Source organism: Epinephelus lanceolatus, chromosome 1, assembly GCF_041903045.1.
Source record: "Epinephelus lanceolatus isolate andai-2023 chromosome 1, ASM4190304v1, whole genome shotgun sequence".
In the NCBI taxonomy this organism is placed as follows: domain Eukaryota; kingdom Metazoa; phylum Chordata; class Actinopteri; order Perciformes; family Serranidae; genus Epinephelus; species Epinephelus lanceolatus.
In genome coordinates this window covers 5043323-5061234 of record NC_135734.1, presented here as the reverse complement: position 1 = coordinate 5061234, position 17912 = coordinate 5043323, and the positions used below count along the sequence as shown (strand labels likewise).

The following is a 17912-nucleotide window of genomic DNA, read 5'->3' as shown; positions in this document are numbered from 1 at the left end:
CGTGACCACGCACGCACAAGCAGATATTACGTCACAAGATAAAATCTCACTCCAGCCCTCTGACCACAGTTGGCAACCTTGGATAATAAAACACTTACACACTGAGCCTGATACAAACTTCAATTACCAAAATGTATGAAATGCTCCTTTAACCTTACTGACGGAGAGGAATGAAGTCAGGCTATGGCGTTCAGCAAATCAGCAGGAGTTAGCATTAAGTTAGCATGAACATGACGCAGCCTATATCCATTAGCCTGCTCAACATAACACACAGCTCATCGATGCTCCTAACACATTCACTCTGCTCATCCTGCTTCACACAATTTACTGTCACTCTTGTATCTCAACCATATGCATCTTCACACACATTTCACTCACTTTAACTCACACAGATCGTCATTAGCGACGCACTTAGCTGCCGAAGCTATTTCTAGCGGCACCCTCCACGAGCCGCGACACACACACACACACACACACACACACACACACACACACACACACTCACACTCTCTTAAGGCTAAAGTATATTTGCTGCACGAAATGTGTGTGCGTGCAGTTTTCGTGCACGTTTGGCTGCCGCGTATTTTGCAGCCGTTTGGCGCATAGACCGCACACTTTGCTGCCAGGTAGCGTGACGCGTACGCGAGATGCAATATTGACATGAACACTAGAGGTGCTCGTGCGAAGTATACCTAGAGACTGTGAAAGTGAGGTTGGAGGTGGACTGGTGAAAAGGATATAATGGAATGAAAGATGTAGGAGCAGAGACCCCTCTTCTGGGTCTACCTTAATGCAACGTAACGGATGCCAACCGCTGTAAAACTCCAAAGAACAAGATTTCTATGTGCTTTTCCTCATCGATTGCTTGCATGGGTAAAACAAGGGAAACAAACTCCCCAAGTGATTGGTTAAGAGGCCGCACATACCATCTCCGATGGCGGTGGAGACGACGCCTTTTCCTCTGCCAAGATCTTAACAGCAATAGAATTATGATCTCCTCTTCATCGAGAGTGTCCATGTTTGTGTTTATCCGGAAATACACTGTCAACGCATTCTTTGTTTTTTCGCGACCTCTGTGTCTGAGTGCTGCGGTCTGCCCCTAGCGGAGACCACCAGTATCAGGTGTTTTGGCTGCATCGACCAGCATCCGTGCTGCAGCAAGTATACACACAGGTGCAGAACACCGTGTACGCGTACGTTTGGCCAGCAAGTATACTTCTCGCTTTAATCACGGTCAAAGTCAGTGTCTCTGAGTGTCACAGTTACACATTAAGGTTCTGTTGACACATACTACTGTCTTCTGGGTGTTCATTATCCTCAGCTTACCTGTAGGAAATTTAGAAACATGACTGGCTGCTATTTCAAGCATGACCTTCATCTCTGTAGCTAAAGTTGCTAGCCTAATTATTACTGACTGAATGAACCGAGTACACCTCTTCTGATTAACTGTAACGTTACCGTCATTATCATAAACATCAAAATTTAGAACACAGTCACATTTTATAACTTTGTAAGGCCACCATGTACATGATTAGCTGAGTTGCTAGTGTAAGCTATCGCAAAGAACTAGAACTAGTTAAAAAATCAACAGGCTAACGTTAGTCTATAGCCTACTTTAACAAACTAACTTACCACAGGGGCAGAAACAGATGAAACATTGTCTTCAGAGTCCCGACGCCAAGTGTCGCATCCTACTCCAACTGGAGCGGCACTTGAGGAACTTGCATCAGTTTTTTCAACCATCTCAGCATTGCTAGGTTCTGTGCTCTGATGAGGAGTGGCGAGCATAGCTGGCAAGTGGCACCCAGCGTGACATCATGCAGTGAGTTGAGATAATATCCCAGGATTGATTTTGGACAGTTTGGCAATAGCCTTTACTAGTTCAATCAATCAATCAATCAATCAATCAATTTTATTTATAAAGCCCAATATCACAAATCACAATTTGCCTCACAGGGCTTTACAGCATACGACATCCCTCTGTCCTTATGACCCTCACAGCGAATAAGGAAAAACTCCCCAAAAAACCCTTTAACAGGGAAAAAACGGTAGAAACCTCAGGAAGAGCAACTGAGGAGGGATCCCTCTTCCAGGACGGACAGACGTGCAATAGATGTCGGACAGAACAGATCAGCATAATAAATTAACAGTAATCCGTATGACACAATGAGACAGAAAGAGAGAGACAGAGAGAGAGACAGAGACAGAGACAGAGAGTCGTAAGTAGTTGTTAACTTTCTGTTTAAATGATTAAAAGTAACATCAAATTTATGTCTAGATGTGATGACTTTGCAAATAACACGAATTTCAAAACAGAATTGACATGCTTCGTTCTGAAGAGGTGACACTTCAAATAGCCGATTAGATGTGTTATGGCCCATAATGCATCTAATCGGCTATTTGAAGTGTCAGGACTCCTGACTGTGTATTGTAGTCTGTTCCTGTCCAGTTTGGTGGCTGATCCAAACCACACAGTGATGGATGGGCAGAGGACAGACAGCAGTGTTGAACTGTATCAGCAGCTCCTGATGCAAGTTGAACTTCCTTAGCTGCTGCAGGAAGTTTATTCTCTGGCGGGCCTTTTTCCTGATGGTGCTGATGATGGATGTCCATTTGAGGTTCACAGCAGACAAATGGTGCTTTTCAAAAGCAAGGAAGGATCCTTAAACAGCTGAATTTCAAGGAGGCTACATCACCAAATTCCACCAAAGGATTGTTCCAATATCAAGGATCCTTCAAATACCACCAAGGACTGAGTCCTTCCTTCAGAGAATTTTCAAGAATGCATGTGTGTATCCTCAGTGTACCCACAAGTACCCACAATTCTTTGCACATGATTTGCCGGAATTGAAGGCGGGACCTCTTCAATGATGCACACCTCGGCACTCGCTTGCCTGTTTCAATGTGTGTTCACAGAATGATAAGAAGGAGTCTTGCCTAGGCTCTGTACGACCCAACTTGGAAGGACCCATCTTACCAAGGACTTGACTTTGAGAAGCACCAACAGTGTTGTTCTGCTTTGTTCAGGTCCAGGTTGTTCTGACCGCACCAGAGGGCCATCTGATCAATGTCCCATATGTATACAGACTTGTCAACATCCCAGATGGCAGTTGGTTTCTGGTTGCCCCAAGATCAAGGTGGAAGCACCGGGGAGATTGTGCCTTTGCAGCTGTACAGCTGTAGCTCCCAAACTCTGTTGCTTCTGGATGTGCAGCTGGCCCCTACACTGCCAGTTTTAAAAACATAATTTTTCCTTGGCTTTTGGTCTTTGGGTGTTTATTGCGTTGTCTTATCGTTTTTGTTTGTTTGTTTTGTTTTTGTTTTTATCATACAACACTGTTATTGTTTCTAAATGGTGTTTTTAAATACATTTGGATTGGAATGGAAAACATATGCAGCATATTTGGATGGAACTATCAACTTATCTCCACCACCTTTTCCAAGACAATATACTTATGACATACACAAACTTATTTCAAACTTTTGAAATAAGAAATGGAAATTTTCTACAATATTTACAATTGATAAAAACAATCAAGAAGAGAATTCCAGCGCCTCAGGATACTTTGCAGCCACCAGAATTTGCCAAACATATTACAAAGCTCTGAGAAATAAAAATAACCTTTCTAAGATTTATTAATTACTGTCAAAGACCAGTTTTATACATTTACCAATTTTAAAATGGGAAAAAGAGCTGGATGTATCTCCGGACCCTGACTTCTGGACTCAGATATGCAAAAATACATTTAAGATGACAAGAAACACTAATATACAACTTATCCAATTTAAAGTACTCCACAGAACACACATCACCCAACAAAAGATGAATAGAATGGGCTTCAGTCAATCTGACATATGCACTCAGTGTACTCAGAACACTGCAGACACCTACTTTCATGCACTCTGGTTATGTTCACCCGTCCAGCACTTCTGGTCAACAGTTACTCAAAAACTCTCCTCCATTTTGGACTGCAGGATCCCATTATCTCCCAACCTGTGCTTAATTGGTGACCTGATGACAATTGACCTCCCAAACAGCCACTGCAACTCCTTTCTTGTAGCTCTCGCCATCGCCAAGAAAACAATCCTAGTCAACTGGAAAGATAAACAGACCCTCAACATCAACCATTGGCTGAATCTCCTTGTAGAACATATTTCGCTGGAGAAAATATCTGCTGGCCACAGAAACCAATTAACATACTTTACAGAAAAATGGTCACCATTCATCCACTCACTAAATTTGTCTGTATAGTGCCACTCAGCCTGTGAGCATATGCCACCTGTACATATAAATATTACAACTCAAGAAAAACTGTTGTGTAACATGTAATGTGTTTCTGTTAATGATGTAACCCCTAATCCCTCTATCTCTCTCACCACAATATATCACAGAATTCAAGGCCTTAAGCATGTGTTTCATCCTATTACTGCATCTTGCTAACTCGGCTTCTTCTCCGGAGCCTTTGTGCTCCACTGTCTCTCAGAATAACTCATACCGCAGCGGTGCCTGGACAGTGTGACGTGTGTGGTTGTGCTGCTGCCGTGGTCCTGCCAGATGCCTCCTGCTGCTGCTGCCATCATTAGTCATTAGTCATACTTCTACTGTTATTATACACATATGACTATTGTCACACAAGTATACTGTCAGATATTAATACATACTTTCAACATATTGTACCACAGTAGCCAGAACTATAACTATAATATTATTACTTTCATTAATGTTGTTGTAAGCTACTGTCATTACCTGCATCTCTCTCTCTGTCTCTCTCTCTCTCTCTCTGTCTCATTGTGTCATATGGATTACTGTTAATTTATCATGTTGATCTGTTCTGTACGACATCTATTGCACGTCTGTCCGTCCTGGAAGAGGGATCCCTCCTCAGTTGCTCTTCCTGAGGTTTCTACCGTTTTTTTCCCCCGTTAAAGGGGTTTTTTTTGGGGAGTTTTTCCTTATCCGCTGCGAGGGTCATAAGGACAGAGGGATGTCGTATGCTGTAAAGCCCTGTGAGGCAAATTGTGATTTGTGATATTGGGCTTTATAAATAAAATTGAAATTGAAAATTGTTAGGTGCACCCTCTCTCCCTTGAATCTGAGCCTGCTCCCTGGCTCTGTGGGGGATCGCGGGGCCGGGTGGTTTCCCCTGGGGGGCGGGTGCGTCTGGACTGCTCGCCCTGTGTGCCTGGGGGTGGCGGGATCTCCTTGTGTTCCCTGGGCCTGGGGCAGCGTGGCCGGTCCCCCCTGGGGGGCTGTTTCCGCCCGTGCCTTCCCCCTCCCTCCTCCCTCCCCCCTCTCCCCGTCCCTCCCTGCTCCTCTCTCCCCGCCTCGGGTGGGCCTGGGGCCCTCCCCGGGCTGGGGGCCTGGTGTGGGGGCTGGGTGCTGCCCGCGGGGGGGTGTTCTGCTGCCGCGCAGGGTGGGCCTGCCCGTTGGTGTGCGGCCGGTGGTGGGGGGCGGGTCGGATGGGCTGGGGGTCCAGCTTTGGGTCTGGGGCGGTCTGGGGGGGTACTGGCGGGGTTGCGGGTTGGCCTGTGCTCCTGCGCGCCGGGGTCCGGGGGGCTGCGTGGGGCTCGTCGTCCGTGCATCCTGGTGGTGTGCGGTCGGTTTGCTGCGGGCGGTGTGACCCAGGTCGGGACCGTTGCGGGGGCCTGACGCTGCAGTTGCTTGGGGGGCGGGGTTCGGTGGGGGCCCGTTGGGTTTCCTTGGGGCCCACCTGGCCCGCTGTCCATGGGCTTTGGGGGCCTCGTGGCACCGGCATCTGGTTGGCACCACCTTCTAGCCCCTCTCATCCATCCCTCCAGCCCTCGGGCTGGGCCTACGCTGGCCTGGCCTCCTAAACCACATTTAGTTCACTTACCACATATTTCACACTTTTAACGCACCACATACATTCACTCTTCGAGGTGCAGACCACGGATGGATTGGGGGGCTTCATGATGGGGCAGGCTATGGGACAGTGGTGTCCTGTAGCCCTCCATGCTGCCCCCCGGTCCATCCTTATCTGTTCTCCAATTTTAAAGCACCACATACACCTACATCTTGTGGGACAGATGGGAACAGGTTCCAGGTGCCTATGGCTGCACGGGCTGCAGGACAGCAGTGTGCTGTAGCCATCAGCCTTGCTCCCACCTGTCTCCTATGTCCCTCAATTTAACAGGGTTAAATGAGCTAAATGGGTGATTTTGGCCGCTGCCTTGGTTAGTGTCTGTGTGTGTGTGTGTGTGTGTGTGTGTGTGTGTGTGTGCGCGCGCACACGCATGGGGATTGTCCCAAATAGGAGACAGGTCTGAACTGCAGGCAGGTTAGTCTAGTACCTGCACTCTTTTACTAGCCACTCTGTTGGAACACATACAGAATGTGTCTTATTGTCTTGCTGGAATTAGCAGGGATGTCCCTGAAAAAGACATTGTCTGGATGGCAGCATATGTTGCTCCAAAACCTGTAAGTACCTTTCAGCATTCATGGTGCCTTCACAGATGTGCAAGTTACCCATGATGCCATGTACACTAACACACCTTCATACCATCACAGATGCTGGCTTTGGACTTTCAGCAGGTAACAATCTGGATGGTCCTTTTCCTCTTAAGCCCTGAGGACACAACATCCATGATTTCCAAAAACAATCTGAAACGTGGACTGGTCAGACCATAGCACACATTTCCACTTTGTGTCAGTCCATCTCAGATGAGCATGGGCCCAGAGAAGTCTGCGGTGTTTCTGGATGTTGTTGATATATGGCTTTACTTTGAATGGTCGAGTCTTAACTGTCATCTGTAGATGCAGCGATGAACTGTGTTTACTGACAATAGTTTTCCAAAGTGTTCCTGAGCCCATGTAGTGATATCCTTTGCACAGTCATGTTGGTTTTTAATGCAGTATCGCCTGAGGGGTCAAAGGTCACAGGCATTTGGTGTTGGTTTTCAGCATCGCCCTTTACACACACAGATTTCTCCAGATTCTCTGAATCCTTCGATTCTATTATGCATTGTAGATGGTAAAATTTTTAAATTCCTTATAACTGTGCTTTGAGAAACATTGTTCTTATACTGTTGGACTATTTGTCACTATTCACCACAGTTTACAAAGTGGTGAACCTTTCATACCCAATCATGATGCTTTAATCTGTTACCAGTTAACCTGTTTACCTTTTGAATGTTCCATGTATTTTCAACTTCCCTTGTCTTTTATTGCTCCTGCTACTTTTTTTGGAGCACATTGTAGGCATCAAATTTAGAATTAGTGTATTTAAGTAGAGTCCCAACTTCTTTGGAATCAGGGCTGTAATTTCCTGGTGGCTGAATATAACCATTAGAAATGAACAGAATATAGAGACAAGAATAGTTAGATATCTTTTATTATTGGTCTCACCTATCTCTCCCATTATAAACACTTCCTCTACACCTCCCAAACATCAATACGCCACTTAAGACAAGCAGCTTGTAAACATTTTAAAAAGCATCAAACAAATAGAAAACTGGACAAAACAAAGCAAGAACCACGTGTCGTTTCTTTTTTAAAGGAGATTTTACATTTCAAGGTAAGTATAAGGAGAACATCATCAGAAAATACAAATGAAGAAATACGCAAAAGACAAGTCCTACAAGAGTTAATGGAGGAAAATTACAAATGGGCTTCAAGGTTATCATTCAGCTATTTAATAGTTTTCCCCAATTCGATTGGGCTTTACTATAAATTCAAATAAATAAATGTTGTGTGGTACTGCCTAATCACAAATCCTTGAATATTTATTGTAAAAGATCAGATTTACTGTATAAAATACGAAGTGCATAATTTATCCTCACTTTTGGAAAATAAACATTTCTCAGTTAGCAAATGTCAACATTTCAAAGAGGAAATCTGAGTCATAAAAAAGCGACAGAATCCAATACTGCAGGAACCCCGGAGTCTGAAGTGCAAACGTTCTATCACAACATCTGCATGTACAATATCAACACTATCAAAACACTTTACATATAAAACATAGGTTTAGATTTCTCCCCATAAGGCCTTGATTCCCAGAACTAGCCAATGCCACCATGGGGCAGCCACCTCCCAAATCCACGAGAGGAAAACAACATAAAGAAACACATGCACAAAGAGAACATTAAATCAGAGAACCCCAAACAGCATCTAACTATCTGGCCGTTACAAAAATAGAAATTAATCTTAAAACTCTATCGGTGTTACAGGAAAATTAATGATTACACAAAAATATAATAAACAGGTTTTTATATATATATATATATATATATATATATATATATATAAAACCTGTTTATTATTTTTTAATTTATATTTATATTCATATACTTTCTGAGTAAATTTGTTAACACAAACATTTATAAGCAGGTTGGGAAGAAACATGGCTGCCAACTGGCCTCATTAGATTTACATGCTCTGAATAATAACCCATGTGCTGTCTGTATGTACATGAATACATCCCGGAGAACACTGCAGCACATTAAAGGTCCTGCAATACATAATCTTGGGCAGAACGCATGAGCTGCAGTGTATTCACACACAAAACATCCCTGTGAAGTTTGACTCAGAACTTCTGGGGGTCTGGTTTGGTCTATGCAAAGATATGGCATAAAAACAAACAGGAACGCTGTCGTGTTTCATTAGTTCTATGCTAACTTTTAAATGATACAACTCCATCCACATGTGGGAGCTAAACTTGGGCTTGGCTGTGGTAAGGCACCATATATCAATGTGACAGACTGTAGGCTGAGGGGGCTGTCTGTTAGTTGAGTAAAAATGAGCATGAGACCACAAGATTTGCTGGTCATCCATCCCTGGGTCAGAAAGGGACACTTAAGTAAAGAACCACCTAAGCGTGTTCTAACCAAGTATCATGTAAACAAGTATGATGTACAATTTCCACATATATTAGCATAGAAATGTGGCTCTACCTCTTGAGTCTGTGTCTCAGACTTATGGCTTCAAAGTCACTTACAAAAACAAGTGTAAACCTTTCATGGCTGATCATCTGGAGGAGGATTGGGGGTTTTAGGGTGAGGAAGGTGCTTCAATGTTCCAGAGGGTTTCTACAGTCCTCAGGATTAAAGGTTGTTGGGTTTCACATGGCTAAGGCTTGGCAATGGTTAAGGCTAGACTGTTCAGAGTCTAGTCACTAAGATTTGGAAGTTGAGTCTGAGATCAAAGAACTGCACTGACGCTGCAAGCAGCAACAACAACAATCAGAGCCTATTTGTTTATAACAAACACAACTGAGCCGACCTGTGGACAATAATCAAAGCTTCAAGGTCTGGTTTGATTCTGCTTCATAAGGAATTATTCTGTCCAGCTTTAGATCAAATTATACTTTAAGAAATAGTTTGACATTTTGGGAAATATACATGCCCGAAGTTATATGAGAAAACTGATATTTCTCTCACGTAAATATGTAGCTGGAACCGGCACAGGGGAAACAGAGAGACATGGCTAGTCAGGCTTGGTCCAAAGGCAATAAAATACATCTTAAAACACCTCCAAGGCTCACTAATTGACATGTTACCGTGTAAAAACAAGTTGTGGTGTGCTGGAACTATTTCTTGGCCACAAGCAGGCAACAAGCAAACAGCAGCAATGTCTCTTCTGTAAAAAGCAACTGCTTTTCATGGCACTATCCCCGCTAGAAACACAGTGACAGGTCACTAAAAACACCCACATCTGAGGACTAAAATGTTGCTGGAAACACAGCAATGACTGGCTAAATCACAATCAGTTTTATTGTATGTTGGTCTTGAACAGTGGTCTGCAGCTTGGTAGGCATGACATGCCATCCACCATCCTTTCCATCTCCTGATGACAAAGTCAGCTCATATACTACGTCACTTTAGAAACATTGATATGATACTTATGAAACGTGCCAACATAACATAGTCATGGTTTGTGGAAACGTACTGTGCAAGCACTTTCTGAGACTCCAGGAAGCTCCCAGCTAAGAAACAGTATATCTCATGACACTACTTTAAATGGTAAACTAATGTTTTTACGCTTTGGTTTTACACAGAATAAACAATGTCAACTGGTGAACTAAAGGTGCTGGCAGGCAGATTTTGGGACCTTTGGACAGAGCCAGGCTAGCCATTTCCCTGTTTAAGTTAAGCTAATAAGCTGCTTATTAGCATCCAGCTACATATTTAGAGTGGCACTGATCTTATTTATGGGAATAGTTCATATTTTTGGAATTGAGGTTGTATGGGTTACTTACCCATAATCAGCAATACCTATACTAGATGTCTGTCAGTACGCCCTCGTTTTAGAGAAGTGACAGGAGTGCCGAAAGGGTAGCTGAGCAATGTTCTGCTGTGGTTGGGGTATGCAGCAAAACATATTTTAGCCACCCACAAAACAGTCCCACCTAAAAAAAAAAAATCTATAAAAGATTAAGTGTACACTACATTGTGAGTATTTTCACCACTTAACCTTTCTGTCAGACAACCCGTTCCGATGCGGAAGCCATTAATGGCTTCAGTTCCCATCTGATCTAGGCTCCCACCAAAGCCACCAGGCTCCATTGAGATAAACATTTTAGCTCACTGAACTCAGGAGCTGCTGGTCTACTGCTTCAATCAGTTAGTTAGTTAGTTAGTTAGTTAGTTAGTGTTATTGTGTAACTTTGGTGAATACGAATGAACCACTTAAACACCAAAGTTTCACAACAACAACAACAACAACAACAACAGCAAACAGTTTGATGCAGTGGTAGACCAGCAGCTCCTGTGTTCAGCAATGTTAAATCGCTGTTTTTTTCAATGAGTCTTGCTTTGAAAAGAGCGATAAAACTGCTTCAGTTTTCCATCAGAAATTGCGGTCTGGAGAGCCAATGACACTATCACTGTAATTCTTGATCCATCTGATTATAAACTCATTTCTACATGCAAGAGTGAAAAGCAATGTGGCAACATAAGAATGTATACTTGTTCAGCCTTGGGAGAGTAGCCGTGGAAGGTTTTCTATAGAAGAATACTGTAAGAATTAATTTCATTACACAACAAAATTCCATAATTTTTCCAAAACGTTAAATGATTTTTTACTAATTCCATGACTTTTCCAGGCCTTGAAAATGAGATTGAGAAATTTCATGCCATTTCCAGGTTTTCCATGACCATGGGAACCCTTTAACTGATACTGATTGTTTAAGGTGGGAATTTTCTTTAGGTGGTTTAAATGCGTTTTGTTGCCATCCCCATCAACAGCAGTACACTGCTTAGCTTCTGTTTCAGTACTCTAGCCTGTTTCTCTAAACTAGGAGCATCCAAACTATCCCTTTAACTCTCAGCAAGAAAGCAATTAAGTGTATTTTCCAAAATGTCAATCCCTAACATGATGACCACCTTTAACAATGCAGAGTTAATTTAAAAAGGTGCCATCACAGCAGTAACAAATACAGGATCTGTGCGTTGCAGCTTGCAGAGCTGATGCACAAAAAGGGTTATGGCTTCTATTTCTTTCATTCCCACCTGAATGCTTACTTGCTGGAACCAGACCAGGCCACACTGGCTTCCAGGGATTTTGTACTACACAGACACAGACACAGACAGACAGACAGACACAGACACAGACACACAGACACAGACACACAGACACACAGACACACACACACAGGAACAGTTATGTAGAGGCATGGTTAAAGGTTCAGCTCAGATTATGGCCACATGTCACGATAAGAACGTCAAGGTAAAAGTCATGATGGATATGGCTTTAGTTAGCCAACCTTTCAGAGCAGTAATGGTACACACTCAGGCAGGTGAAGCGAGGCTGAGAGCTGGGAACAAGATAAAAGAGCTGCAGGTAAACATGCACATTATCAGGTTAAAGCACTACCCTTCAACAAGGGTAAAAGTTAAGGACAGAGCACAACAAAGAACAGAAGCATAGTCAGCAGAGGAGGAAACACATTAGCAACTGAGAACATAACGTGTGTTTTTGGCAGTTTTACTGTCCCACAAGATAAGAAGGAAATTCTACAAAAGTAAAGATTCAGTTATCTGCAATTCCAATAGTCTGTGTCTCCAAGTATGAAGAAGATTGTCGCTGCTGAGGGTCCAATCCACATGCACCAACTGTTGCCATGGAAACTCCTCCCTCCTTGCAACTGTTGTGACTGAGAATCCCAAGAAGCCAGACCAAATGAATCCAGAAGTGCATTAGAAACAATGGCATCAGTGTGTATGAGTACAAGATAGCATCCTCAGGGTGTAAATATTCTGAAACAAACTCAGTGTGTTACGGTCATCCATCAAACCTGGACGGCCAGCATCTGTCCAGACCCTCCCTCCACACGTCTGACTGTAGTGTGAGTTCTGTGGCAGTGAACTTTAAAGCACCGCAGTGATGAGGAATAGCAATGATAGAGCTCCTGCATCACTGTCCTAGATGTGGGAGCAAGAGATGGAGCAGGAGGGGGGAGGGTATCTGGGTCCAAATGCGGTGATACTGTGGGGGTTAATCCTATGTCTTCTGAGGGTCTGGGGAAATGGGGCCGGGTGTGTTGGTCCCATCCATACTATGGACAGGGATCTGGAACTGAGGGGTGAGGACCGATGGAAACTGAAACAGAGCAGAATGTGATAGGACGCTTCAGACAAAAAAAGAGATAAGCCCCTTTCCCACAACACAAAAAACCCACTAACACCTGCTGACATCTGGCTCTATAATAAGATGAGAAAGGTTATAATCAGCATTCACAACCAGGTCGATTGACACCATTAAGTTTTCACTGGCCTCCATGCTGCTTTCTACTGTTTACCTGTCCTGCGGCCTATCCGTGACACACCAAAAAAAACCCCACATTATACACAAAAAGGCATACTTGTCTGCTGCAGAGCTGCTCATCTACTGGGAAAACAGTCTATAGCCTATTTTGAGCATGTTTACCTGTGTTTAAGTAACCTGCATACACACACTAATTTTGGTGGAAACATATGTATATATTAATACACGTGTTTGTGTGTGTGTGTGTGTGTGTACTTGTTACAAAGATATGTAATAAAGAGATATCATGAACTCAAATATTTCAATTATTGTCTGGAATTACTGAGCAATATATTTTTTATAGTAACCACCTCAAGTTTCAGATTAGAAGTCATTTCAAGGTAGAAATGTGGGACTTTTAAAAATGCTTGATTTTTGTGTCTGTATGTATTGTCTGAAATGCATCTATCATTGTCAGGAGCTATCTCTTTATTTTTTCAAGCAATCTAAAACTCAAAAAAAAGAAATTTTCCTCACAATTTAGTGGTAAAGAGAAATCACTAAAGTACTAACATATGCATTGATGAATGCACCCTGCTGGACCATCAAAGAAAAAAAAAACATCAATCTTATGTATCATGTTGTCTCTTTATGAAAATGAAATTGTCATATTGGCATAAACAACAGAGGGGAAATTTGCCAATACTAATATAACTGCGACATGCCAATTTCACCTCATAAAATTGGCCGACTGATAAATCAGATGGGCTCTAATGCTCAGTTCTTACTATATGCATTTTCACGGAAACATTACAATTTAAAACACGTCAGTATTAACAGTCCCAGACATTGCAGAGTAGTGCACCTAGTCACACACAAATGTTTGCACTCTGCTCAAGTGGAGCTTATATGCATGTGTGTGCTCAGGCACACTTGGGGTGTTTGGAGAGTACACAACTGTAAAAAATTCTGTAAAATCCAGAATTGAATTTAAAATCCTACTGTTAACTTATGAAGCTCTAAATGGTCAGGCTCAATCATATCTTAGAGAGCTCATAGTGCCATATTATCCCACCAGAACTCTGCGCTCGGAGAATGCAGGGTTACTCGTGGTCCCTAAAGTCTCCAAAAGGAGCCAGAGCCTTCAGCTATCAGGCTCCTCTCCTGTGGAATCATCTTCCTGTTGCGGTCCGGGAGGCAGACATCGTCTCCACATTTAAGACTAGACTTAAGACTTTCCTCTTTGATAAAGCTTATAGTTAGGGCCGGCTCAGGCTTGCCTTGTACCAGCCCCTAGTTAGGCTGACTTAGGCCTAGTCTGCCGGAGGACCCCCCTATAATACACCGGGCACCTTCTCTCCTTCTCTCTCTCTCTCTTGTGTCCTATTACTGCATCTTGCTAACTCGGCCATTCTGGATGTCACTAACTCGGCTTCTTCTCCGGAGCCTTTGCGCTCCACTGTCTCTCAGGTTAACTCGTATTGCAGCGGTGCCTGGATAGTGTGACGTGTGTGGTTGTGCTGCTGCCGTGGTCCTGCCAGATGCCTCCTGCTGCTGCTGTTATCATTAGTCATACTTCTACTGTTATTATACACGTGATTATTGTCACACATGTATACTATCAGATATTAATATATTATTATTAATTACTTTCATTAATGTTGTTGTAAGCTACTGCCATTACCGTCTGTCCTGCATCTCTCTCTCTCTCTCTGTCTCTGTTCCTCTGTCTCATTGTGTCATACGGTTTACTGTTAATTTATTATGTTGATCTGTTCTGTACGACATCTATTACACGTCTGTCCGTCCTGGAAGAGGGATCCCTCCTCAGTTGCTCTTCCTGAGGTTTCTACCGTTTTTTTCCCCCGTTAAAGGTTTTTTTGGGGTTTTTCCTTATCCGCTGTGAGGGTCCAAAGGACAGAGGGATGTCGTATGCTGTAAAGCCCTGTGAGGCAAATTGTGATTTGTGATATTGGGCTTTATAAATAAAATTGATTGACTGATTGATTGACAACTGGATAAATGAGACATGGATGATACTGCGTGAGTTACGTGAGAGGGTAAATAGATGTTTTGATATAGTTTTGCTGTTGTTAATCTCATTCCTGTTTACTTCAATTCATCAAGAACGCTCTCCTTTTTTAGATTCTTTGTTCACTGTGGAGGCATGTGAGACAAACTTAGTTTTCTTCACCAGTTCAGGATAACATGCAGTAAGTAACTGATACACCAACAGTCATTTTGCAGGTGAAGTATTCTTATAATGACCATGTGAAAATGTGGGTCCGAAAGTGAGATCACTTGACAACCACCGCTCTAATGTGCAGTAATAACCTGGAACAGGTGGGCTCCCTGGCGTCGTGTGGCCGGGCTGAGGGGGGCGACCGGACTGAGTGTGCTCCAGAAGTGGATGTTGGACAGCAGAGGACTGGGAGTCAGCAACAGAGTGGGAGTCTGAGGAAGGACACAAACAAGACAGACTCAGTGCATTGCATTGGCACCGGACAGCATGGAAGATATTGGCTGATTTTAGATTTCCCAAGATATATTGCACCAGCGTATATTTAAGACGATGGCTGATGAGCAATTTTAGTAAAGAAATACCAAAGATCTGTTGACAGTAGGGATGCAGGATATTGGATTTTTTGCTGATATCCAATATGCCTATATATAACTCAGGACTTATCATGTTGGTAAACCAGAGTGACATTTTAACTCTCATTTACCGTTCATTCATTGAATCCATTCTCACCTTCAACATTTCATCCTGGTACAACTCACTCACCACCAAACACAAAACTGTCCCGCATAAGTAAACAGGCCAGCAAAATAATCAGCTCACTCCAAACTCCTCTATCTGATCTGTATAACTGCTCATTGATCTGGAAAGCCACCCTGATCACAGAAAACCCCTCTCACCTCTCCACCACTCCTTCCAATTACTGCAAAGTCCTACTGGCCCCGGAAAAACATCTACAAGAAATCCTTCATTCCCTCTGCAAAAACCACCCTGAACAATCTAAAACAGACACTGCACTTCAACCTGCTTATCAGTTGCTGTTTTAACAGTCCCCCTTTAATATTTGCTTCAGATGTGTTTTAAATGTAATAGTGTGTATTGTTGAGCCTTGTCACGGGATAATTTTTTGTCACTGTCGGGCCAGACACTAAAGTCTATCTATCTATCTATCTATCTATCTATAAAACATTACACTCCTATGAATGGCAGTTTGCCATTAGTGACTAAGGAATTGCTAACAATTGGTGCCTGATAATGAACTGTCAGTAATGTTAGTAGCTCTCATTTGGCACACACGCTTAATATCTGATGCTTTCCTTTGACATCACAACCTATGCTGCCTCACTGAAAATGAATTATTTTGTTTCTAGTTAAAATAGATAGCAAACACCAAAAGGTAATGTTGAAGTTTGGATAGACATGATTAATAGATCATTCCATCTATGGCAAACAAATGTAAAAACAATCTGAAACACAGAGTAATGTAAGGGACTTAGCGTCTATACCATGTGGTATATGTGATACTGTGGTGGAAGGTTTGCATGAATAGATGCAGTCTGTTGCACCTCATCTCTGCTTTTGTCAACTTTTCCTGTTACTTTTAACTGGGAATATAATCACAACTCACCTCTGACAACTGAGACAACACTAGATGGTTGGTGTATTTATTCACTTTGAGAATGAATTGTGAGGTCAAATTCCAAATTAAAGGGCAGTTAACAAGCTACCAGCAGCTTTTATCCATATGCATCTTTATTGACCCTGTAGAACTCATCTGAACCCTGCTGGACCTATTCGACGATGAGGCAATGCTTAAACCTGATCACTGACAGATGAGAGACAAACCAAAGAGAGAAACTCATTCATATGTGAGCTGAACAGCAGCGTGACGCTGGATCTCATGAGCAAACCTGACCTAACCTGCATGGGAAAGGACATAAGAAAAACAACACTGTCAAAACAACAAATCTAAATCCAAATTCTACAAAGCAGCATACACAGCCATGTGGTCTGCAAACAGCATCAACACCACAAAAACAAACCCAAAGAGCCTGGCTTTACAGATTATTGCTGCACTGCTGCCACCTGCTGGTCACTATTAGTAAAATGCTGGATGTTTTCTTGCGCTCAGTTGGACAGATCATTGCAAGGCAAACACATGGTAACTTAAAAAAATATACAGCCTATGTTGTATTCATATTCTTTGGGGTTGTTCCAAACCCTGTAGGGGGGTCCGGGGGGCATGCTCCCCCGGGACAAAATTTTGTATATATTTGGTTTAAAGGCATCAATCTGGTTACACTTAAAATACAGCTAAGGATTAGTGGTTAAACATTTCAGTAATTACAAGAAAAATGACTGACGTACTGATCTGCCTCTGGAGGGCTATTTTATTATTTTAAATCATGTGCAGACAAAATATTCTTTTAACACTCTCTCACTCACAAACACATTGCAAAACAATACAAAATACGCAATACGAAAAGAAAACAAAAGGTAACACTTAAAGGGACATTGTGTAACATTTTCAGTTGTTTATTGGCAAAAATTGATGTCTGCATTCATAAATATGTCATCACTGGTGTACTGTTACCTCCACCAATAATCTGACTTATTCTCGTAAAAGGAGAATTTCGGATTTGTTTGTACATTGTGCGGGTAAGTCGTTTGTGGGGTTCCATTACGTTTCGCCATCTTGAGAATACACCCGCCAGCAAGGGACATACAGCACCGCCTTCGGCGTTTTCGTTGAGAGCCAGGCCAGCACTGCGTATGCAGATAATGCAGGATCAGCATGTGCAGCATCATGGGAGACGGAATCCTTGTCACCAAGAAAGCGCAAAAGGGAATAGAAAAGGCAGCGTGACCGGCGAATTAAAAAACGAAGGCCCACATCGGGGTAGCCTTTCCCAGGTAGAGAGAGCTGCTGAGGGAGAATGGTAATGCAATCACAGGCCAGCGCTAACAGCGGCTAACAGCGGCGCAGTGATGCGAGGAGAGGGATGAGGCTGTTAGCGACTGGCCGCTAACAGCGGCTAACAGCGGCGCAGTGATGCGAGGAGAGGGATGAGGCTGTTAGCGACTGGCCGCTAACAGCCAACAGCGGCGCTGGCCTGTGATTGCATTAAGTTACCATTCTCCCTCAGCAGCTCTCTCTACTTGGGAAAGGCTACCCCGATGTGGGCCTTCGTT

General features: G+C 43.0%; 1 protein-coding gene across 1 annotated transcript in view; it reads right to left on the bottom strand.

Annotated features, from left to right (window-relative positions):
- Positions 1-7336: 7336 nt before the first annotated feature.
- Positions 7337-17912, bottom strand: part of elk4 (ETS transcription factor ELK4) — a 43365-nt gene continuing 32789 nt past the window's right edge. The window contains exons 5-6 of the mRNA XM_033627151.2: positions 15035-15154; positions 7337-12556 (exon numbers count right to left, since the gene is read on the bottom strand). Coding sequence (XP_033483042.2) covers positions 12458-12556; positions 15035-15154 — 219 coding nt within the window. The 3' untranslated portion in view covers positions 7337-12457. The remainder of the gene's footprint in view (positions 12557-15034; positions 15155-17912) is intronic.